The sequence below is a fragment of the Zeugodacus cucurbitae genome, chromosome 4 (genome assembly GCF_028554725.1).
Source record: "Zeugodacus cucurbitae isolate PBARC_wt_2022May chromosome 4, idZeuCucr1.2, whole genome shotgun sequence".
NCBI classification, from domain to species: domain Eukaryota; kingdom Metazoa; phylum Arthropoda; class Insecta; order Diptera; family Tephritidae; genus Zeugodacus; species Zeugodacus cucurbitae.
This window is the reverse complement of record NC_071669.1, coordinates 57,120,595-57,146,510: the sequence shown is the minus strand read 5'-3', so window position 1 is coordinate 57,146,510 and position 25,916 is coordinate 57,120,595. Positions and strand designations below refer to the sequence as shown.

Below are 25,916 nucleotides of genomic sequence, written 5' to 3'. Positions count from 1 at the left end.
CACTGCACTGCACATGCGCAAAAGCAAATGCAAAGCCGCTGCACAACCGGTTGAGAGAGCAAGCCCACAAAACACCAAACGACGAACGCGTTGAGCTTAGAGCAAAAGCTAAGTGCAAATGAGCGCCACTGGCAGCCGCAAGGCACTCGCATGTATATGGCTGAAATGTGGTTTGACAGCTGCGCATGCGTTGCTGTGCTGTGGCTCATGTTGCTTTCGTGTGTATTTCAGCACAGCTGCTCCGCACAGCGCCACACACACGCACACACACAATTCCAATCGATTTGCATGGGAGTAAGTGAATTTTGCTCAATTGGCGTTTTGGTGTCAGCAACTTCCAGTGGCAGTCAGTCAGCGGTGGTAATAAGCAACAAGTGAATATTTATATTTTATTTGAAAACCAAATGGTAGTTGGCCAATCGTTGGCCAATTTAGTCTGCGTTTGAGCAGCACTGCGAACGGTTAACAAAAATTTTTGAACGCATTTTATAAGCGCCTCTACGCTTTCGGTGGATTGCAAAACAAGGAAAATAGTAAATGCATAATATAAAATAAATTTATTTTTGGACTCTAGTTAACGGGAATGTGTTGGAAATTGTTTGTGACAATACTAGAGACTGAGAAAATCATGAATTTGTGCCATTTTTAGTTAAATTATTTAAAAAATGTGTATTTCAAATACTAAATGTACTGAAAAAGTGTAAAAAACTCGAATTTATTTTATTAAAAAAAAAATTATTTTGTGTTTCTCTTTAATAATAATTTATATAACTTTACGACTGCGCTCTGCGCGAATGTCAAGTGGATTTAAATATAAAAGATTTGCTGTGTATAAATTTTTTTTGAAATTTATTTAAAATAGAAATAAAAATGAGACAAAAAACTGTTTGAAATTGTTGTTGTAAAATCATCATTAAATTTAAATGTAAAAAAAATGAAAAAAAATTACTGTTTAAAATCTGCTGCATTTATTTTTTTACTTGTATGTGTTTGGGTGCTTCTCTTATTGTTGTTGTTTGTATTTTATGGCCACAATGCAACATGCAACAAGAAAAGTGTCTAGTTTCGCACACAACAACACTTATGCCAAATAAATTGAAGGCAAAGCCAGCCAAGCTGATTGCTCACACACACACTTACAACCATATAAACTGCATTTATTTGTATATATATGTACATATATATAAACAAGCAACTGGGTGTTGGAACAAAGACGCGCGCTGTGCATTTGTAGTGTCTTACACGAACGCTGGCTGCTGCTTGCATGCGAAACTTTAGCCGTTCGAGCGCATATACTTTTTTTTGCATTTGTATGCAGAAATGCATTTTCTTGTGTCTTTTCTTATTTCTTTTATTAGCTCTCTTCATCTTTTTTGCCATGCTTTTTCTGCGCCGAACTCTCATTTTTGCCATGAAATTCGCTTGCATGTATTGCCAACTATATACTATTTGCTAGTATATGCTTAATTTTTTTACTAATTTTATGTATTTTTGTTGTATTCCCTGCAGTTCACAAATTACTTCATTGTAATAAAAGCTAATATAGCATCATTAATGCGAGAAATATAAACAAATACAATATTAAACAAGTGTTGAAATAAATTCATAGAAAAACAACAACAACAATAAAAGTGCAATAACAAGTCAAGTGAAACGAAACGCTGTCCACGGCACAGCAACAACAACAACAGGAAGAGATTTACTTACAAGTAAGGTAAATCCAATCAAGCAAACAGCAAATAACAAAAGACTTAAGCAACGAACTTGGATTTGATAAAATATACGTCGCATATACAAGCCACTGCCACATTGGAATAATTTCAAGTAAGTTTTATGACAAAATTTTGCATTAATGTAGCAAGTAGCAAGTAAATATAAAAAAAATTAAAAAAAAAACTCGCTTTAATATTGCGAAAAACCCCCAAATGACACAATAGGCACATTTGTATGCTTTACGTTCGCACACCCTTGATTGCCGCATAGGCCTTCGTACTCGTTGTTGGCTGTGAAAATGCAAATTACATGTTTACTGGCGAAATACCAGCCACTTACTGTGGCACTTGCGGTTGCATTATCTATGTATGTACAATTTTGCGCAATACAAATTCAACAACAGCTGAAGAATATAAAAATCACACGCAGACGCCATTATAACTATGCAAGTGTTGTTGTAAGCAGCTGCATATATATGTATGTACATAGCAACAAATCATTATATGCAAAGTCAATGGTGCTGCTGAATTTACAATACACACACACACAAACTTAAAGGTTTCGAAACATTTAAGGCATTACTAATTATGCCCCATTGTGTGGCATGAACAAACTGTGCGCCATGGTTGTTGCGTTCATAAGGCACTTGCATTAACTTGGTGCCTTTGGAAGATGGTGAGATATGTTTTTTTAAGAGATATATTAAATAGCTGCGCTGCAATGCTGAACAAAAATCATAAAAGTATTTGAAAATATTAAGTGCCTATAAAGGGTGCTTATGAGGGATCAATTCTAAAATATTCGATATTTCGGCGATAAAAGCATTTGTGTGCTATCAACACGCATTTTTTTACTTACTTTTGACCATCTGTCTGGCAGCATGCGTATTCCGTGACGAAAGAACTTCTCATCTTTCGAGTCGATCCAAGTATCAATCCAACTTTTGTCTTCTAGACCGTGTGTCATCGATCGGAACAAGTAGTAGGCAGATGGAGCAACGTCTGGAGAATACGGCGGGTGGGGTAAGATCTCCCATTTCAGCGTCTCCAAATATGTTTTGACCACCTTTGCGACGTGAGGCCGAGCATTGTCATGCTGGAGAATGACTTTATCGTATCTTCCCTCGTACTGTGGCCGTTTTTCTTTTAGTGCACGGCTCAAACGCATCAATTGCGTTCGGTATCGATCTCCTTGTGATGGTTTCCGTCGAGTGATGCTTCCAATTCAGCATCTTCGAAAATATTCTCCCTTCCACCACCATGTCGGTCTTCGACTTCATAATCATCCAATCTTAAAACGTTGAAACCATTCGCGACATGTTCTTTCACTTAGGACAGCCTCGCCGTACTTATCCGAAAGCATTCGATGAGCCTCAGCTGCAATTTTCTTGGAATTAAAAAAGAAAATCAAAATCTCCCGCAAATGTCGAGAATTCGACTCAAAAAGTGTCATTTTCAGTTGAGAATAACTTAGGGATGCAAACAGATCCCTACAAATATTTTGTCCAAATGTCCAAGATCGATATAAAACGATTTAATCGATTTAATCGACCAGTGCTTGACCCTAGAGACATCTATTGGAAAACGGCGGAAGCAAAGTTGTAGACCTAAGACAACAATATAACATAGCATAGCATAACATAACATAACATAACATAATACAACATAAAGCAATATAGCGATTAAAAAATCAGACCTCCAACTAGATCTCGTCCAACTCTTAAGCTAACAAATGAAAAAGGTCATTCGTACAATATTAAAATATTAACAAATTTTAAGACCAATATTTTATGTATTTTATATTTTTTGTTTCTTCTGTCATTTGCATAACTTGCTTACGTAGTGCATAAACGCACATTTCTCATAATTTCTCATAACATCACTTAAGCCATAACGTCTTTAAAAATTTTACTTTCCAATTACCTCAAAAATATAAAATAATCATCCATATTGCAAGACCCTTTATTTATTATATTTTCTAATATACTATATATACCGACATCGTGCCTAATCGTCTGTACCAAACAAAAAAAAAACAACAACGAGCAGCACGTCATCATAGTTTTCAAAACTGCAAGCGCCTATAGCAAAAGCAAACAAGCAAACAATAGCAACAATAACACTACCAACAACAGTAGCAAAGCAAAACAACAACTTAAACCACTTTCGGCTCCGCCTGCTTTGATGCGCAACAAGAAATTGTAACAAATTTTCGCCAATTTTACTTTCAATTGCACCTCGCTTTCCTTCTCACTTTCATTTGCTGCTTTTCTTCTACTAGTTTGGTTAGACGTGCAAAACCTTACAAACATATATAATATAGTATAAGTGTAATTGTAAATAAATATATATTTTTTATTTTATTTATTTATGATTTTTTTGGGGTGGAGAAGCTTTACACCTTTTGTGAACTCATTGCTTCGCATTGTTGCTTTTAATTTAAGTCTCCTTTTAATTAAATTCGCATTGAAGTATTTGTTTGATTTGCATTGCTTTTCATAATTTGCTGCACGATTGCGTAAAGTTTATATAAATTCATAATCGTGTACCTTTGTATACATATACATATTCAATGGTAGCCAATGCCAATTATAAATAAATTTAATTGAGTTGTTAAATAATTGTGCCCTTTTTGCCAAACACATTGTGTGTAGACTGTTGTTAAAAAAAGTTGTAGAAATAAAACATACAAATGCATAAATATATACACATAAAAATGTGAAAATGTGTCAAAAGATGTAACAAACTTTCCATCGTTTACCTTCTACCTCATACAAAGAATTATATGTGCATGAACTTTTTGCAGAAAAAATTAAAGATTACAAAATTGTAAAGTATTTCTGGGTATGCAGGTATGCGATATAAAAAACAAAAAATTAACAAATTTCAAAACTTTAACTAATTTGTTAAAACTATATAACAGAATTGAAGTTTCGGCTAATAGTAAATATTTATATGTGCATTTTACTATTTTTACCAGTAAATCCTATACGCGTATATGTATATATATATTTTAGATACATAAACCTACTATTTTTGATTGTATACTCTGGCTCAATAAATTCCTTTGAATGCAACATTTTTTATCTATATTTGCGCAAGATTAGAAGCCAGCAATACCTTTTCTTTTTGAAAATTCTGGAAGATAAGAGTTAAAAATAAGAAATTATAAAAAAAATAGTTTCCAAAGGTCACTTTGGAATACTCAAAACCACACTCAATCGGTAGCATATTGAAAAAATTGCATGTCCAACTCGCTAAAAACCTCGAAGCTGTATTTTTAAAATAGAACGACGATACTATCATGCGTAACCAATTGAAAATTTATCTAAATTTAAACAATCAAATATAGATTTAAAATAGAAAAAAAATTGTAAGTTAAACTTTCTTTGTGGCTTTAGGCTGTCGAACGCCTTAAGAGGTTAGGTGGGTTTCAAATTTTCAAATTTTGAAAAAAAAAAATTATTGTTTTATAAAATAGTGCAATATATTTAAAATATTATCCAACACCAAACCAATCCGAGTAATATTCTAGGAGATATAACCTTTGGAAGTTCCGTCCATTGGGCCACGTCAGTACGAATGTAAAACTTTAAACGCTTTTATCTCAAAACTCAATTTTTGAAGTCGGTGGACACGAAATCTTATTAAGCGATTTTGTTAAAATTTGGCACACGTCTTTGGAATGACATTATCTAGATAATGAACGAATGATTTTATATGTCGAAAATTTGACCAAAAAAGTGAGTTTTTTTTTTGGTTAAAACTGTGTCAAAAATTCAAAATTCAATATTTCCTTTATTCCTTCGTTCATAAACTAGATTTTTCCATATACTATCTGAATGTTTTTAGTTGATTGATTTTGGATGAACCAGTAATGAGTTATGATGTTCACCGCAAGACTTTTTTTTTGACACGTCATGGGAGATGAGGTGTCAACGACTGAGTTTTCGGAATTTTTCAATAAAAATTTCACAAAATACTGTATAAACATATCTCTTTGATACGCTGAATTGTTTAAATGAAATATATGATTGTGTATATTAAAAACAAATTGCAAAAATACCCTTGTGTTTAGCCTCTATAATCCACCTAACCCTTTAAATAGGGGTGATATTTTAGTTTCGAGAATAAAAAAGGTCACAGTGCTTCGAAAACACTCAGTATGTTGGTTTAGCTTTGTTGTTTTCGTGTATATTTGATTTTTTTTACGACATATACTGCCTCCTCCTTCATCTAAACATCAACCAAAATCAAATGCATCGATCCAGCAGAGGTGTTGAGAGTTTCTACATTGCCTGTAATAGTAATACAATATTATATGATATCGTAAATAAGTCGCGTCGCTGAATGCTGTAGATGTATAATATCGAAATCATTGTAGACATGTTTAAGAATTTGCCCGTGCTTATATTGAAATCCTATTATGTTGCGAACGAATAGAACTTTTACTACGGTTGCTCGTGGTCTTGCTATTTCAGAAAATATTAAGAGCATGACCTATCGAGGTCAAACAGTCAGGCTTTTGTATGCAATTCTCATCAATTCATATTTTAATCACAAATGTACAATCGGTATGGGATTTTTCGTTTGAAACTAATTACTAATATATATTGTAATAATACAATGCAATTAGGTAGCAAACCCCCCGTGATGTCTGTCTTAGACGGCTATGGTTTCATCAATGACCTTTTGCTGCTTCGGTTGTCTTACGATTTACATGTAATAGCCTATTCGCCTTTAATTTTAACCCCAAACAATATCAAATTGTAACTCAATAATGTTTTATGTCTAGGGCAAGAGGCTTTGTCTCTAACTCGAAGTGCCGTACTAAGTCAATGGCAGATCTTTTCCCGATATAAAGGGTGGATTTTTTTTGAGGGGTAAGGGGTAGGCAGAGAAAAAAAAAAGAGAGTTTTCAGTATTTTTTTGCTATTAAATCATGTTATTTTACAAAAGTAATAATATGGCTTTATTATACAATGTTTTGACTTAAAGTCACGAAAATTTGAAAAAAAAATATAATTTCCAAAGTTATAGCTGTCTGTGTTGACCCAGTTTCAAAAAAGGTACCTGCGGTGACAATCATAAGTCCTTGGAGATTCATCTAAATCAATCGGGTAAAAAAAAATAGTTTTATAAATAGATAATCCTGGGTCTGATCGAAGCTTTTTTTTCAAAAATTAACAAAATGGCGGCCTCAGAAAATATTTTTCTAGATTTTCGGGAAAAAATCAACAGTTAATTGGTCTTAAAAATCGAAATTTTTGAAAAAAAAAATCGTTCGATCATTCCTGAGTTATTATGTATTCTATAAGCTGTATGAATTTATTTAAATTCTACTGAGCGGTTACGAGTTTGTCACCAGTTCAAAAAACATTGTTTTGAGATAAACGCATTTAAAGTTTCACACTAGCATTTTGGAATTGCCGAGCGTTCATTGTTATTTGTCGAATAACTCGAAAAGTTATTAACGGATGAACTTCGAATTTTCAGAGAATATTTGAGATATTACACTTAACGAAAATGCAAAGAAAAAATTGATTTTTTTTGAAAATCCTGACTACCCCTAACCCATTAAACATATAAATTAAATTTAGCTTTTTTTATAAATATAAGGGTTTACGATTATGCTTTAAAAATGATTTCGGACAAGTGAGCATCGCGGCTGGCTCGAATAAATTCCAGACGGTTCAGTATTTGGGGTCACTTGCCAGCAATAAACGTTGTTACGGAGTAAGTCTGTTCACTATGAAGTAACAGCTAAGAAAAAGACCAATTCGGTCTAAAAAACAACCCTTACAATACAAACAATAATTCAAACGTACTCCGAGTACTCCGAATTCATTTATTTAGAATAGTCACGAATACACATATATTTTGCGAAATAGCTTCAAATTAGGCCGTCATTAAAAATTAATTGACGTAGGCGGATTTTATTAAAGCTTAACAACAAAAAAAAAACAAAAAAAAACAAATTTTATGTAAATGTACTATTATAAATAAAACACCCACCTACTTAGGTCTCGTCGAACTCTTGCTAACAAATGAAAAAGGTCATTCGCACAATATTTAACTATTAACAAATTTTAAGAGCAATATTTTATGTATTTTACGTCTTCTATCATTTGCATAACGAGCTTACGTTTATGCGCTCATTTGCACAACACTCTCGATTTCATTTCGAATTTCAGTGCGCCGGATGCTACGATAATCTTATGCTAAAATATTAAATAAAAATGCTTAATGTGATCTTGTGATTAGCATTAAAGATACAACAAAAACAAAAATTAATCTAAGAGCCGAAACAGGTTGAAGGTGGTGGCAGTCAGCCGCATCATCAAACGCTTTATTATATTCTGCTTGAAAAAAAACTATTACGAGCCAACCAGTTTGATAGTTAGACAGTCTTAGACTAAATTAGCGCCGTACTGGGGCTAGAGAACTTATTAAATGATATAAAAAGCAAGAAGATGAGCGATCTTCTGGTATAGTTTAATACCTTTTTTTGCTGGGGGATACAAGAACAACAAGTGTATAAGCAAATAGCAAAGCAACACCAGCACAAAAGCTACAACAACACCACTTCGAAGCTCGTAAACGTCATTTCGAGTGCCTTGCAAGCAGCGAGCTTCCTCTTCCCAAAACACCGCCAGCGGTTTTTGTGGTTTAAGGCGTTTCACGTTTAACGTGTCATAACTAATTAGCATCTTTTACCATCTTTATTATAACATCAGTTGGGCGGGAAACATGTTTGAACGGAGCAACATTGATATTTGCATTTGTTTTCTGGTTTTCTTGTGCACTTCAGCTATTGGACGACATTTAGTACTACTGCTCTAATGTGTGTAGCTGATTTCAAGGTCGTCAACGTCATCCGTTGACAATTTTATAACGATGGCTTGCGATGTGCTTGCGTTGCTTCTTTTGGTGTTGCTAAACAGTTTCGCTAACAGTGGGTGTTGCGCATGCGTGGTGTGTGTGGTGTCTGCTTCTCATAAATCATGCAAATCTTTCAATTCTATAAATCTCTACTAGACCGGTTCAATTTTCTTTGAATGTCTTTATATTAGAAATAATTTTAAATTTGTAATCAATAAGTTTGGTAATGCCTTCTACATATAATAGCACACTGTGAAGGACAATATCGCAAAACCAGTATGCCATACTGAGTATATCTATTCAAACCATGCAATTGTGTAAATTATTAAAATGGTCTATTCATAATTGCGATACCAAAAAAGTAAAGCGATTCTATTCAAAAATCATTATTTTTTTGCGTGTAATAATTCATTTAACACAGACAGTGATGTTTAAAATTACGGTTATTGAATTTGAAAGTGTTGTTAATATTCAAAAAATCAAAAATACATATATACCGTTCAAAAAATATACTTGTATTTCTATTTCTAGCTAAAAAAGAGTATAAAAATACTATTTTAATTGAAATATTCAATGTTTGCACAAAAATTTTGTCAAAGAAAACAGCAAAATCATTCGAAAATAAATTTGATTTTTCAATCTAGTATCTTTTGTAGTCGTTTTCAGTTTTACCATGATATACTTAATATATGGCATTCAATAGTTTCGATATTTTTTTGTTATAAAACATAACTCTCAAGGCTCGCAGTCTCAATCAACCCATTATAGTGATAATTTTCATTAAAAACCTTTCGATTGATGTTGACAGTTGTTGTTGTAGCGGCAGAAAATAATCACCGAAAAATTTTGCAGAAAGCTGCCGAGTGGATAGCCCTTGGCCGCATACAATAAATACAGAGGTGTTCCGATTATATATTGGTCTACAACTTTGATTAAGACTTTTTTCACTTAGATCTATACAAATATTTTGTTGGGTTAATATTGACACAAATGTCCAAGATCGATATATAAAAAATCGATTTAATCGATCAGTGCTTGATCCTAGAGACATCTATTGGAAAACGGCGGAAGCAAAGTTGTAATAAATCCCGAGGAGTCCGATCGAGTGTCGATGTTTGGTCAAATAATAGGTAATAGGTTTCAAAAAGGCTGGTACTCTGCCTCATTGTGTATAAAACTATTTAGTTTTCGCAACAAAAACTTCCTGCATGCCTTATGACAAAAATAGTTGAAATTTTCAGTCTGAAAACAGATTTGACTCACTCTGTTTTTAGTGGGACTATTTGAAAAACAAAATGTATACCAGTAATCCTCGGATCATTGACGATATCTAAGCGCACATTAATGTTGAAATCATCGCTTTATCGTTCGAGAACTATATTGTCGAAAATGTGGGGGAATGTTAAGAAAAAATAGTAATTTTACTAAATGATCTTCAATTCAAAAAAAAAAAATATATTCAATTAAATAAAAAAGTTTGAATATGACAATAAATATGGCGCACCCTGTATTCTTAACCGTTATTCTGTCATATATGTGAGAATTAACTGCTTTTTTTTCTGAAACGATTTCTAACCTATAAGTTTTCCCAGGAAAAGGAAGAGTTTAATGCATTTCGTACTCTTCCGATTTTTTGCTGTGATAGGTATGCCATCAGTATCTTTTTTCCAATTTTCGTAAGTCGCTTATCGCAGAGACGTTGAACCAAACATCAGACGAAGTTAAAATCAACAGACTAAATTAAAAAAAAAATACCAAACAATATCAATTACGATAACGAAAATAGTTTACATAACAAACAACCATTTAAAGTACACAAGCAGTTGCGTCTGCTAACCACCCATCGCTGTAAACATAATGCTCGCATTACACAGCAGAAATTTTGTGAACATAAAGTAACCAAAATTTTTCTGTACCACTTTGATTAAAAGCAATAACAATTGATTACATAATCACAACAGAGTTTTTTGAAGCGACGATCCAAAAGTTTTGACCAATTTTATACAGATACAATGGCAGAGCATCTTTCATCTTTTAACTGCACACAGTAGTGGCCAAGTATTAACTAAACAGTAACACTGAGTAGGAAAAGCTGAGTTTCCCACTTGCACACAAACCGTTACCTAGTTTTTGTTGCTGCAAAGCAATACTTTCCTTTCTTCTTTTTATAATAATGAAATTTTCAATTTGCATAAATTACGAGTAAATCTCTATGTAATAAATCAAAAGCAATTAGAAAAGTGAATGTGTGAAATATTGCAGCATTGTAGGTGTGCACGGCGTTACCTTTTCTTTTCTTTTTTTTTGCTGCAGAATGGTGTAAAAATTGTTTACAAATATACACATTGCATTCACACAGCAATTTGCATGTATTTAACTGTGTATTGGAAACTTAGGCGGTAGTCACTTAAACAGTAGCGTATTTAGTTTTTACAACTTTACTTTTGTTGCGCTTGATTTAGCAGACTTGATGCGGAAAAGACGGCGACATAGTTAGTTGGCAACACTTCAGTGATTTTTTTGAATTCCTTACAGATAGAAAATATTACGTAAATGAATTTGAATATTGAGATGTGCAATTACTTTTTTTGTTTCAGTTGTTCTTTGAGTAACCGGTATTTATTTAACATATTTCTTATTTTTCCAGTTATTTTAATTTTTTGTATTTACAGCATTAATAAATCTTTAGTTTTTAATTTTTTTCCCATAATGAAGGAAATTTATTTCCTTTCATTTATGCATTATTCAATATTCATTTACTATAAAATATTGATTAATTTATTAGTTTTGTAGTGAAGCTGAATCTTCACTGTGTTTGTTTCTGGTTTGTGTTTAGCAAAAAATAGTTTAACTGAGTCATATTTAAAGTACTGTACACTCCACAGAATACTTTTAATATTTGATATACCATTTTTAGATTTTCATTACAGAAGAAACATTGCTCTTTCTATTTGACATCTTTAAGTGTTTATATTTTATAGATTCAGAATTTTATACAACACTTATTCCAATATTTATCAGTATTTGGCCTTTATGATTTTATGAAAATATAGATCCCATAAAAAGATCCTAAATTTAGTCGAATCTGTTAATACTCGCTGCAATTATATTGTTGCTGAGAAAGTAGAGGAATATTCAGATTTCTAGTTAAAAGCAATTAAGCCAAATATTTTATCAGAACGTAGACTTTTATAGGTAATTTATATCAGCATGTTTACTTACATATATTGCTGATTCTGAAGAAGTAGGAGACATACTTCGAAAGTTGAACATTTCGTAAGATTTTGACTTGTAAAAAATTCCAGTTTTTAGTTTCAAAAACATCTCTCGCTCATGTCAACTATCATTCGGAAAAATAAATATAAATCAATTATTTGTGCTAATTTGAACCAAGAGTTTTATAGCCTCTTCACTCAGCCAAATTAATTGTCAATTAAAATTTTGATTGAGTAACCAGCTTTTGCCCTACACACTGCCGGCTACTCGATAACCCAACAGCTGTTATACATTTTTGTTTTTGCTTTTTATAAGAAGTTGGTAAGTTTTATCAACTGATTGCTATTTTCAGCAGCGACATCTACGTCGTGTAGCGTGAACAACAATTCGCAAACAAAGAGCGTATATTTAACTACAAATATGGTATTTGTCGCAGAGTTGCATTTCCTTTTCAAATCGATTAAAATTCAATTGGAAATTAATGTAGATTTTTATTTTGTATGGTAAATCGATCTTAATCAGCGTTTTAATCGAGCAGAGGCCGGTTAATTGATCAATTAGCCCCTGTGTGAAAAGGCTATTACTATGATTTCTTCTAAATATTAAAAAGTCAATTGAGTTACATTAGTTCGATTTATAATGGCGAATATTATTAGCTCCGTTTCCTAAGGCATTACATATACTTTTTTATGACCTTTAAATGCATTGATTGAGCAACTTAAAGGCCTACTAAACTATTTAATAACATCTATCTGTCAAAAAACTACAAAAAAGTATTTCACGGCAATAAATTTAAGTTCGGAGGCGGCTAAATAACCCCACTAAATCAGTCGATAAGTAGGGATATGTATATCGATCATCCGGTTGAAATCTCGCGTCATTCAATATTTAAAATTCTCAATCAAAAAACACCATTTTTCATGTCTCGGCAGCTCACTTGGTGGAAATTTCATTTTTTGCAACACTTTCATGGGAACGAAGGAAAAACGCTCCGAATTTCATTCTAAACTGTAATTTTTAGCGAATGTATTGGTCCAACGACCCTAACTTGTTGGTTTACTATTTCTAGATGTGGTAGTTTTGCTAGTGAATATTGATCTCTATACGAAAATGGTATATTTCTTGATGTGTTAAGCAATTATTTTTTTCATAGAGATGTGATGTTGTAGCTTTTCTGGTGTCAATGTTAAAATCTAAAAGTTCAAAAATATACCAATACTTATATAGAGACAGATAACTGGTCTATGCGTGGCCTGCAGCCCTACCAGAACAACCTAACCTATATAGAGACAGTCCGATATTTTTTTTTTCTAAGCTACATGTATTTCAACAAAAACAGAAAAGAGTCGCTTTTAATAGCTTAAAGTTATTTTTAAATCGCATTGCAATCATTTGTGCCTTCGAAAAGTCATTGCTGAATTATATAATATACAAGTGAACTGCATATATTAATCTTTCTTAAATTAACATATAAATCATAAAAAACACAACTCATATTTATAGTCTTTTTAGTAATTTCCGTTGTAAACGACAATTTTACATATAGTTTCACACTAAAATTTTGAATGCGGTAGACGAGAGTAAATTGAACAGTAGCTATTTGAAGAGCATTGCCGGTACACGGCTTGGTTGATTTTCCTTGAGGGCATCTCGAGCGATGAAAAACAAAGCATTTCCGGTAGCTAAATTAAAGTCGTCACTTGTACACTGTCAAACACTTTGTATTGGGCTAATGAGCACCTACAAGCGTCTGCGAGATGCCGGCAAAGCGCCATAAACTACCAAGACACACACATACTAGCAATAAAAAGCTACACTATATTTTAAATAAATACTTAGAAACAGCTAGCTAGAGTCGTATATCTTCTACTTTTGAACGAGCTAACAACCTGACTTGTTGGCTTGATGGTTAGTTGGGAAGATCGCTGGTTGACGGCAGACATCAGTCAACAACCTAAACTCGTAAATTTTCCAACATCGCCATAAGCTATTTAACACTTTTGAATGTCGGTTGACAGTTGAAAGACGCTTCCAGCAAATACATATTTATATATGCGCTCATGTATATAATTACCAACAAAAAAATACATCTTAAAATTTAATATTTTTTCTTTAATATGCAACAAAGTGTACGATTCGAAGTGCAGAGCTTATAATAAAAAAAAAATAAAAAAAAATTAAATTTCTGAAAATACCACAAACCAGAACGCACACGTACACACTTGTTGCAAAGTCTTCATACAAGTATGTATGTAAGCTTTTATATAGGTAAACGAGCGTGTGCATACACTTGTCGTTATTGGCGCACCCTGACACGTACTTACCACTGTAAGTGTATGTAAGTATGTCTACATGTGGGTGTATATATGTGAGTTTAAATAGTATGACGTTAAACCGCAATTTAAAGAGCTGCTTGTGTGTTATATTGCGAACATGTGTCACGAATAATAATGAACCAAAAAAAAAACTAAAAAAAACTATAGGAAAAGGTAAATGCAACAAAAGACGGCACGCCACGTTCAAACGATGGTCTGTATGCATAAAAAACATTTTCAACAAGGAAGACACGGCTGCAGAAGAATTGCGAATGTGTTAAAGACAAAAGTACTCACAAACATACATACACACAATTCCCCGTTACTTGCTGCGCCATTGCTGTTCATATCTATCCCTTTTGGGGATCATTGACACGACACACTATCGCACGGTGTTGTTGTTGTTTGTTTGTTTTTTTTTTATCAAAACAAATCGAATACTTTTATGGAATCAATAAGCGCAAATTTTCAATCGATTCTTTGTTATTAACTCGCGTATTGAATACAAGACAAGAAGTGTTTGGGCGATCATAAAAACAAAACGAAAGAACTTTGTTCTTGCCGAAATATACTCACGATCGATGGCACAAAATTTATACACACTTGTTTATTGATTTATATAAATACATAACTATTTAATAGCAGCTCAGTGGTCTTGGAACAAATTATGGGATTTTAAAGCATTCTACCACACCCATCTTCATTTTATTGCGGTATAAAGTCCCGCTTCTATAAGAGTGTACAGCTGCTGACGTACGCCGATGATATTGAGATCATCGGAAGCAACAACCGCGCCGTTTGTTCTGCCTTTTCCCGCATGGATAAGGAGGCGAAGCAAATGGGTCTGGAGGTGAATGAGGACAAGACGAAATATCTCCTGTCATCAAGCAAACAGTCGGCGTATTCACGTCTTGGCTCCCACGTCACTGTTGACAGCCACAACTTAGAAGTACTAGATAGTTTCGTATATCTGGGAACCAGCATCAACAGCACGAACAATGTCAGCCTCGAAATCCAGCGCAGAATCACTCTTGCCAATAGGTGCTACTTTGGACTGAGTAGGTAATTGAAAAGTAAAGGTCTCTCTCGATGAACCAAAATCAAACTCTATAAGTCGCTCATTATTCCCGTCCTGATGTATGGCGCTGAAGCGTGGACGATGACAACATCTGATGAGACGACTCTTGGGGTTTTCGAGAGAAAAATTTTGCGCAAGATTTATGGTCCTCTGAACATTGGCAAAGGCGACTACCGCAGACGATGGAACGATGAGCTGTATGAGCAGAGTCCGGTTGATTGAGTTATATGAAGACATTGACATAGTTAAAATAAAAAAGACAGCGGCTACGCTGGCTAGGTCATGTTTTCCGAATGGACGAAAACACTCCAGCTCTGAAATTGTTCGATGCAGTACCCGCCGGAGGAAGCCGAGGAAGGGGAAGGCCTCCGCTCCGTTGGAGGGACCAGGTGGAGATCGACCTGGTTACACTTGGAATATCTAACTGGCGCCGAACTGCGAAGGAAAGAGAGGAGTGACGCGCTCTCATCGATTCGGCTATAACCGGCTAAACGGTTTAACACCAATCACATACATACATAAAGCCAACACCTGTGTTACAACAAGCTGAGTGAAAAAGATCTCACTTATACTATCTTAAATGAAACAAACCCGGTAGCTAAATAAAGTTTCCGTATTTGCTTGCACATTCTGGATGTAATCAAGCTCGTATAGAATGAAAAATATATTATGAAGGCAAATATTTTTTTTTATTTTATTCTTGTTCTTAAATGGACCTGATCTAAATAGCTTTGGGGATTGCTGAAGCGTTGTGAAGGCATTAGATTTTATTGTTGTTATTAAAGAATTTAAATATCTTTGGAGATCGCTGGAAGTTGTCGAACTTTGGCTGGATATAAATACGGATTTGTTCTAATTATGTAAACCATTTTGATGTTTCGTTGTAACATCAGATCTATATAATGAGAAACTTAAATGTTAGTTTTAAACGTTTTCGTAAACTTAGCTGCATAATTATAATACTTTTACATACTTAAATATATAGCATCATAATTAAAATTTGAGTATTAATAAAATATTTCTTATTTATTTCAGAAATAGAACTACAGACATGAAAAAGGCACGGCGATGGCTGCTCATAACGGCGTGTAAGTAAAAAGTTATAATAAATATTATAAATAAAAAAATTGTTTTAATTTTTAAATATTTCTATAAATGTGAGATTAGAGTTTTATACATTCAATAAACAGATCTCGTAAATTCTTTCAATCCCTAAACTAAAGTCTGTAGAAAATATTTCTTCCAAAAATAAGATTATATCTGTTGCTTTTGATCATTCAAACTCCTATTATATGCCCTTACAAATGAAGTATTTTTTATTTTTACATTTGATTATGGATTTTTAAACAACCTCGATCGCCATGTTAACATCAAAACCTTCATTTTTTATCAACAATTACACAGGCCAACACTCAATTTGCTTCTTTGAATATATCAACTGATTCTAGTTAATTTGTAATTATGATATAGCTTTTTTATACCCTCCACTTAACTTATAATCTGAAAAATAAGTGGAGGTTTTTTGGCGAAATTTTTTTTTCAGGTCCTAAGTTAAGTGGAGGGTATAAAAAAGCTATATCATGAAAACTAGAGCTGATAGAGACAAACTGTTTACAGATTTGAATTCAACTAGAATAAGTTTGCAAATTTTTTTAATTTTGTCGGGCTGTGTTATATTTATTTCAGTGTGCTTTCTTAAGATTAAATTATGTATGTTTATAATTTTTTAATTTCCTTGGTTATTTTTTTAAATGATTTTATTTCCAGCTCTGTTAATGCTTGTGACTGACATAGCAGCAGTGGCGCCTTTCAAAAAAGTTTCTATAGCCACAACAACTGCGTCGACGACGTCGAAAACATCAACAACAACTAGCTCAACAAATGAAGCGCCGAGCAGTGAAGCCACAGTAAATATATTCTAAAATTATAATTAACAAATATTTTATTTTAACTAAAATAGAAATAAACATATCTAGGCTTATTTAGAAAATAATATTTATAAATTATGTAAATATAAATATTCTTAACAAGTTTGTTAAGTACTGCTTACCTACATACTGCATATACATAAGTACATTTCACTAGTTTACGTTGTCGAATAATTAATTTTTCATAACTACAATAATTGTATTTATTTATCTATATATGTATGATATTGTTAAGGTGTTCACATGAAAATTGTTTGCTGTGTGCAATGGAAGAATATTTCATTAAACCTAGAAATGTAATTGACTTTCATATTGCTATAATCGTAGGTACATGCTTCTCTACTTCAATTTTTGCTTTGTGTTCCAATTTCTTTATTCTCCTTTTAAGCCCAACTACCAATATGGAGTTCTACGTTGGCGAAAGTTCTTACTTTTTTCACTTTTCAATCCAAACATTCTTTTGAATGTATGGCTTTAAAATTGCATATGTTATACTAAAAGTATATACAGTACATTGTATAAATATTTAATATGAGTAATACTTCGAATAGATCTTTATTTTGACTCATATATGCAATGAATATTCTTTAGCTTGTAATATAAAAAAAAAACAAAATTAGAGATTAAAGAATATATTTATGTATATAGGATATTCCTAGCTATTAAACAATATACTTGAACTAAGTCGACTTAAGCTATTTTAATATAAGCTGCAATCGATTGGTCACTTCTCTGCTCGCTATCTTTGGGCGCTGCTCGCCTGTCAAAAATTTTACATGTGAAAGCAACAACAAAATTATCTAGTTGAATACGTACAGGAGAGTATGCGGATACCTCATTAAAAATGATATTGCCGCTTCTTGAGTGCTGCCAAATTTTGTTTCACATATGTAGACAAAGGGATAAAAAAATATTTTTTTGTGCAAATTAAGTATTTCTCCACCTAAGAAAGTGGTGCAGCACTATTGCGCATGATTAAGAGGACATTTTAGCGCAGGCTTGCACCATAAGTGCTGTCTGTCTGTTTGAATTACGGGATAGTGCGTTCTATTGGCTTCCCTATAACGCTTCTAGCCTAGACAGACGGCAAAGTTAATTCGGATTAACTGCGCTTTTAATCAGTTGCAAATAGGTAGGTGACAGGCGGCATTAAAGCAAGTTATAAACTCCCATATTTTCTTTTACAATAGGTTAAAAGCGGTCATGTTTAACAATGCTGCCAACGAAAATGCCACGAACTCCCACTAACTCACTAAAATTTTGAAGATTAAATGGGAGTTAGCAAACGGAGTTAACTGAGATAACTCTCGAATTAACTCCGATTAAAGCAGTTAATCTGAATTAACGCCGCCGTCTCTCAGGGGTATTAGCCAATCGATGACAGCTATAATGTCATAAAGTTTGTGTCTTAAGTCTTTTGTTAAGGGGTTCATGGGTTTCGTGGATTAAAAAAATCGATGTTTTGTTTTCTGGCTTATTAATTTTTACAACATCTCAAAAATATTGTCCAAAATTTTCAACTCGATCCGAATATTATCGGACAACACACAGCGTTTGTAAGGTGTGCGCTTCAAGTCAGGTATTATTGTTACTCAAAACTTTAAACGCGTTTTTCTCGGAACCGTATTTTCAAAGTCGGTTGCCAAATTTTCTCGAAAACTACTCAACCAATCTTGATGAAATTTTGCACAGGTGTTCGAGATACAATTTACTCGTTCTTGAACGAAGAACTTTTTCTTTTTTCAATTACAACTATTAAAAAAAAATGTCAAGCAATTTTGCCCGAAATTTTTATATTTTCGGAAAAATGTCTGCTAAAATTACACTTTTTACTTTTTTTGTCTTTCCTTCGTTCAAGCACGAGTATATGGTCTTACCTAAAACATTTATTTTTGTTTTTTTTTTTTTCATTTTGGATGATCGTGTCAGGAGTTATGCTGACAACGCGGACGCAACCTTTTTTCCGAGAGGTTTTTTTTTTTGGAAAATTTCAGAAATTATTCTTTAATATTTATCTATAAGACAGAAAAAGTTTGAATTAAATAAACAATTTTTACATAGACAAAAAATATTGAGAATAGGCATAGGCACCCGACAAAACCCATGTAACCCCTTAACAGCAAAGTAGTAGGAGTACATACATATATAAATTCAACAAATTGTTTATATTGGCTTAAGCTATATTTTTATTCGAAATAAGTACATTTATTTATTTTTAAATTAATTAAGTTAAATTATTTTTTTTTTTTAATTTTCAATCATATTTTTATTGTACAGATAAGTTATAATCGAGTTTGTGTCTTAAGTCTTTTGTTAAAAAAAAGTATTATAGTATGCACAAAGGATTTAACTTGAAAAAAATACTTTAAATTCTAACAAATTTAAACACGATTTTCAAATAAAACTTCTTTCCACGAAATTTCAGTCTGACACTTCGCCCTCGGGTCCAACGAAAAACTCCAAATTAACGGGCATTCCACAAATTGATTATATCTGGGATCCAAATTTACCACGCGAATTGCACGGGTAAGTTGCCGATGCAATGGTGTACTTATAATCTGTATATACTAATTTTCACTATACCAAATCTACAGTTACAATCTCTCGAGCTACCCATTCTTCTCAACTGTGCCGCCAGATGAGGATATTCACTTCAAATGTGATGGGTTGCATGACGGTTTCTACGCTTCCATTGAACACAAGTGTCAGGTAAATGCAACAATATTGCACAACAGTTTTAGTTAGGTTACTGATGACCTTGACCCATTAATTTATATGATTTACATACACATACCAAATAATGAAACATTGACAATAACCGTTGAATTATTGTGGTATTGAAGAAATCTCATATAATTTTCATCTACAACGCAATCGTTTAATTACTTGATAAAGCAACTGACTACAGGCAAATCTATGCGAAATTATCTCTAATTGAAAACATTATGAGTGTGTAGTTTAATGCTTTCGGTTAGCAGAAAGCGCACTTGGAGTTGTCTATTCATTTCACGCGTAATTTTGAAAATTTCTCGAACATACGACCAGCGTGATTGCGTTTTAGCAACGAAGCAAACAAAACGGGTAAACGCGATTCTGTCGAAATATATGCGACTACAGTTAACGGTTTGTTGTTATGTGATCACATAAACTTAGTAAATAAAAAAGTACAAATTTGTCTGCTGTCGATTCGACAGTTGCCAAGCCGCTATTGACTATGTCCGAAACCAGCTACCATGTTGATCTTGACCTCAAAGTTTGTGTACCTGCTCACACATTGTTTGAGTTTTTTTAATTTTTTTTTTTATTTTGCTACCTTTCGTGCTTGAATGTTGTTTTTAATTAAGTATTTTGCTAATTCCAATATGTTACACTTTTGATAATAGCGACGACAGGTTTTCAAAGTCTTTTTTCTCATTTGAACACATCATCTTATCAACTTTGAGTTTGACTGTTAAATCTAATCGATCTTTCCATTTCTTTCCTCGTTGTATTCAAGAGAGGGCAGAGCTTCAAAATTAAAATAGGAGTACAACAAGAACAATGAGTGTAAAATCTTCCTCAAGCTTTATGTAGGATTCGATTCGACACTCGCTGTCAATTTCGACTTGTAAATCAGTAATGCCACTCAATATTGTATAAATAATCTTTAAAGATATTTATGATGTTTTCCTCGAATAATGTTTGACTGGCTTAGTCTATACATTAGGTTAGCAAATATCTCCCTTCCGCCTTTTTGTATTTTGAATTTCGCGGCTATGTATAAAGCGCTACAGAGCTCGTATCTGGCAATACTATATATCTTTGAAAGGTCTTGACATAACCTACAAAACGACGCATGATAAGTTTGGATATTGCGTTCAACAGTTAAAGACGTGTAAACATGGAGTTCACTGACACCGAAATTCGCGCTATTTCAAAGTTTTCGTTAAAGGCAAGTCCGCTAGAGAAACGTTCCGTGAGTTTAATGGTGGTTTGGAGGATGGTACTCTATCACTACGAACTGCGGAGGAATGGTTACGACGACTCAGAGCGGGTGAAAACGACACCATGGATAAGCCAGCTGGCGGAAAACCTGTGACGACGAATACCGATCAAATCATGGAAAACATCGAGTTAGACCGGCATGTGGCATCTCGTGAAATCACCTAGGAGATGGGAGTTAGTCACCACACCATTTTAAACCATCTGCAGAAGGCAGGAGGATACACAAAAAAGATTGATGTTTGGGCGCCTGCGATATGCTGCTGAAACGGAACTAACTCGACCCATTTTTGAAGCAGATGGTGACTGGCGACGAAAAATTGATCACTTACGACAATATCAAGCGAAAACGGTGGTGGACGAAGGCCGGCGAATCGCCCCAAATAGCCAAGCCGGGATTGACGGCCAGGAAGGTTTTGCTGTGTGTTTGGTGCGATTGGAAGGGAATCATCCACTATGAGCTGCTCCCATATGGCCAGACGCATAATTCTACCATCTACTGCGTACAACTGGACCGCTTGAAGCAGGCGATCGATCAACAGGAAGGGTGTAGTGTTTCACCTGGACAACACCTGACCATATACTTCGTTGATGACTCGTCAGAAGCTATGTGAGCTCGGATGGGTGGTTTTATTGCATCCACCATATAGCCCGTACATAGCGCCAAGTGTTTACCACTTGTTCCTGTCCATGGCGAACGCCCTTGGTGGTGTAAAGTTGAACTCAAAAGAGGCTTGTGAAAAGTGGATGTCCGAGTTCTTCGCAAATAAGGAGGGTATTATGAAGTTGTCGTCTAGATGGAAACAGATTATCGAACGAAAGGGCGCATGTTTGAACTAAATCCGAACACTGTAACACTTAAAGCATTGAATAAAGAGCAAAAAAGCGGATGGGAGATATTTGCCAACCTAATATATGAAATATATTTTATATCCGCGCTTTTTGCTTAAAAATCTATACAATCTATATTCCTTTAAATTTTTTGTTCCAGGTATATCACCACTGCGTTTATGGCATCAGACACGACTTCCTCTGCGCCAATTTTACCGCATTCGATCAGCGAACATTTATTTGTCACTTTGTGTCAGATGTCGATTGTGAGGGGTCGAAGAATTATTGGAATAGGTAACTACATTAAATTAAATTAATAAAGTTTCATATGTATAATAACCGTAATTTCAACTCAGAAATGACGATCTCTATATGGCTACCACGCCTAAAACGACAACAACAAGCTCTACGGAAGCACCGCCACCAACACCACGCAGACGATTGGTACGACCTTTGCGGCCGTTGCGACGTCCCTCAAATCGGCGACCGGTTGATGATTATTACTATGATGAGGAAGAAGAACAGGCGTCAGCGTATGAGGATGATTACTATGAGGAGCGTTTGAATCGACGCCGCAAGCCGCGACCACGACAACGGAAACCGGTGTCAGACTATGAAGACGACTACAGCGACGATAAGCCACGGTAAGAAGAAGTAAATTTTAATTTTGAAAACATGCTGCAATCATTATTTCTCGCTCTCTCTTTTAAGGCGTCATAATACACGGGATCGTTTTCGTGATGAAGAGGAATTAGAAGAGGATTACGATACTGATCGTCGCAAACAAGATAGGCCACGCAACAAAGCATTAGATAGACGAAAGATTGGTGGTCGTAAATCGACGACCGCTGCAGGTCGTTTAGGTGGCGATGAGCGCCGCAGTTTCGGTGACGATCGTGCGCAACCGGGACGCAAGGATAAATCGCGTATTACGCCATCAGCAGATCCAGTTGATGCGGAAGATCCGCCACCACGACGTTTAACTGGCAGACGTAGGATTAATGAGAAACGTAAGTTGCCAGCAAGCAACGATGACTTAGATGACTTCGAAAAACGACCAGCCAATGCACCCGATCAGGAGGAGGCTGCCGAAGAAGAAGCGCCACCGAAAGTGAAAACAACACCCAAGCCATTGGAAGAATTTATTACACCCAAAGCAAGTAGTAGTTCGGTTTACGCACGTCCACGGGCGCCTCCACGAATAGCGCGTCCGGTGCCGCTGAATGAGAAGAAAAAGTTCCAATATCCAGTACAGAAAACTGGAGCGACACCCAGTCCTGCAGCTGCACACGCAAACGATGATGACTATTATGAGGATGAAGCCTATGATGATGTACGTCCACAACGCGTTCCACCACGTAGACGCGTTGTAGATAGCAAATTAGATGAAGAAGTCGAAGCACCCAGTTCGAAGAGACGTAATCAAAATGATACACCTTTAATTAAGAAGCCTTCGCGCACAACAATTCGTCGACCTACAACAGAGAAGAAGCGTGTAACCACTGCAGACGAAGAATACTACGACAGTGCTGCTGGCGCATCTGATGAACCTGTCGACAGTCATACCAGCAGTCGGAAACGCCCCTTCAGCACAAGAAATCGCAGTTCTTTTGGACCCGCTGTTGGTCGTGGTGCTGAAGATGTCGACTTTGTCGATGATGACTACGAAGAACGACCACTGCGACCTGCTCATCGGCTAAGACCAAAGGCAGCTGCACGCAAGGCGACCAAAAAACCACGACGTCCAATAGAAGAAGAAGACGCTTACGAAGAGGAACCAGAACCACAGCAACGAAATCGTGTAAGTGTAAATCGCGCACGCGCTGGAAGTAACTCACGTTTGCGACAATCCACAACAAGTACGACGACAACAGTGGCACCAATCGAAGACGTCGAATCTGACGTCGAATTGGAAGAAGAAGAGGAAGAGGACGAACCAACGGCGCCCGCTACATTGAGCAGAGGGGCCGCTCTCTCGTCCTCGGGACGCACTGCCACGGTACGTGTTGTTAAGCGTCCATTTTTACCATCGCGCGGTGGTAGTCCATACCTGCCACGTGGCCTACAACCGGTTGGTGTGGCTCTGAAGCCACTCAGCTCGCATACAACGGACAGTAGTCCACTCGATATGGGATCGACAATATCGGGTGTGCGTCTGCTCGAGCACGGCGCACCGATATTGCGAGACTCCGGCAGTGCTTCAGGGTCCACACAAATTAATTCTCATCTACATGACACAAACGGATACGAACGCGAACGGGAACGGGAACGTGATAGAGAGCTACATGTAACGCAAACTCAACGCACAACATTGCCACCGCGTAGCGCATTACCGGCATCGCAGTCGCGACCAGAGCCTCAGCCTAAAATCACATTAGATGAGCTCTACGAAACCGACTATGACGTCACATTGAATGACGCACTGAATCCGACGCTTAAACCGCTTTCGCAGCATCACAGCAATCATCCGAATCACAATGGCGCTTTTGAGAATGCATACGCATCTGAGACGGGCGTCGGTACATTTGTCAATAACAATAAATCACCTACAACACTCTATCACAATAACAATAATAATCAATATCAGCAACAACCACAACAACAACAACAACAATCGCAACAATATAAACATCAACATCAACTAAATGGTTATCAAACTAAATCACAATTAACTCCATCGCTTAGTCAAACACAAACACATCATCAACCATCACAAATAAATTCAAAATCATTACCAATTCAAATTCATCAACAAACCGAACATTTGCATGCACAACAACAACAACAACAACAACAGCAAACTAGACAACAATTACTACAACAACAGCAACAACAACAAAGTCCTTATAATGACTACAATAGTGATGATTCGTATTTCTCATCAACAGATATCCGAAGGCGCGCGGTCGTTGCAGCGCCACAGCCGTATTCCAGCCGAACGGACTACAGAGGCGTCGGCATGAGAATAGCCCAACATTTCTATGATGATTTGGAATACTAAAGGTTAGACTTAGCTGGCAATTATGTATTCATCATAATGCGAATTTTCTTCATACATACAAATGTACATAAATGCTATGTAACTATCTTTATTGCATACAGTAAACATACATATATACATATTTATGTACATGCATACTAGTGTATATGTATGTATGTATGTATCAGTGTATGTCTTCAGCGCATTCATAAGAATTGCAAATCATTTTGCATGCTTTCAAAAAATTATTTATTCCATATTAATTTGTTATTGCATGATTTCGCATTTCACTCATAACCATTAGGTGCTCTCCACTTCACACACTATGAAGTTCCGACAGGCTCTCTATATGTATATATACAATATGTCAAATTGACTTTACAGCCGTTATAAACGATTGCTTGTTGGCATTTGACATAGTTAACTTGCCTGTTGATTTTCTTAAAATAACTATGGAAATAACAAAAAAAAATATTTTGTACCTTTTCTTTCAATTTTACAAAAAATTCTACTACTAAACAACATTATTTCGCAAAAATGTTAAAAATAACTGTAAAATTTTGTGCTCATGCTTTTCGCTCATCTCTTTGCTCATAACCGCATTATGCAGTTACGTTGCTTTTTCACTATGCTCTCATTGAAAAAAAAAAACAATAAAAATAAATAAAATAAAATTCAACCGAATAATATTGTTGCAATAATGAGAATTTTGCTATTCATTCCACTTTAAGGTCTCTCTAGAAATGTATATAAGTGTATTTAATGACAGCCACACTACACAGCACCATGCACACAAAACTCACAGCACACGCCCACGCAACATGACAACAACAACAAACTTTTATGAATCTGTTCAGCAGTAAACGTTAAATCCTACGGATGATATGCAAAGATTTTGTGCACTAACATTAACTAATCTTTGGAGACACAGAGAGAGCGCACAAAATCGGATACGAAGGCGGAGATGTGCGGCAATAAGTTAAGCAGTGGATC

At 35.1% G+C, this 25,916-nt stretch overlaps 1 protein-coding gene across 4 annotated transcripts; it reads left to right on the top strand.

Annotated features, from left to right (window-relative positions):
• The first annotated feature begins 382 nt into the window (after nt 1-382).
• LOC105220894 (uncharacterized) lies at nt 383-25,842 on the top strand. 4 transcript variants are annotated; one of them, XM_054228726.1, is made up of 11 exons: nt 383-533; nt 1,510-1,824; nt 16,239-16,291; nt 16,971-17,110; nt 19,557-19,657; nt 19,726-19,840; nt 22,104-22,237; nt 22,300-22,587; nt 22,655-24,462; nt 24,832-24,946; nt 25,655-25,842. In XM_054228726.1, exons 3-10 carry the CDS (start codon nt 16,255-16,257, stop codon nt 24,942-24,944), a joined length of 2,736 nt encoding a protein of 911 aa, XP_054084701.1. In that variant the 5' UTR covers nt 383-533; nt 1,510-1,824; nt 16,239-16,254; the 3' UTR covers nt 24,945-24,946; nt 25,655-25,842. The 4 variants fall into 4 exon arrangements, with proteins under 4 accessions (XP_054084701.1, XP_054084699.1, XP_028901795.2 ...); XM_054228724.1 differs by having other exon boundaries at nt 22,655-24,946; XM_029045962.2 differs by lacking the exon at nt 25,655-25,842 and having other exon boundaries at nt 22,655-24,458; nt 24,832-24,923.
• Nucleotides 25,843-25,916: the final 74 nt, after the last annotated feature.

Excerpts from the sequence above, each read along its gene's own strand:
- LOC105220894 (XM_054228724.1), top strand. The coding sequence starts at position 16,255 with ATGAAAAAGGCACGGCGATGGCTGCTCATAACGGCGT. Across the intron at positions 16,292-16,970 it reads ATGGCTGCTCATAACGGCGT|CTCTGTTAATGCTTGTGACT; the intron begins GTAAGTAAAAAG and ends TTTTATTTCCAG. Across the intron at positions 19,841-22,103 it reads CCATTGAACACAAGTGTCAG|GTATATCACCACTGCGTTTA; the intron begins GTAAATGCAACA and ends TTTTTGTTCCAG.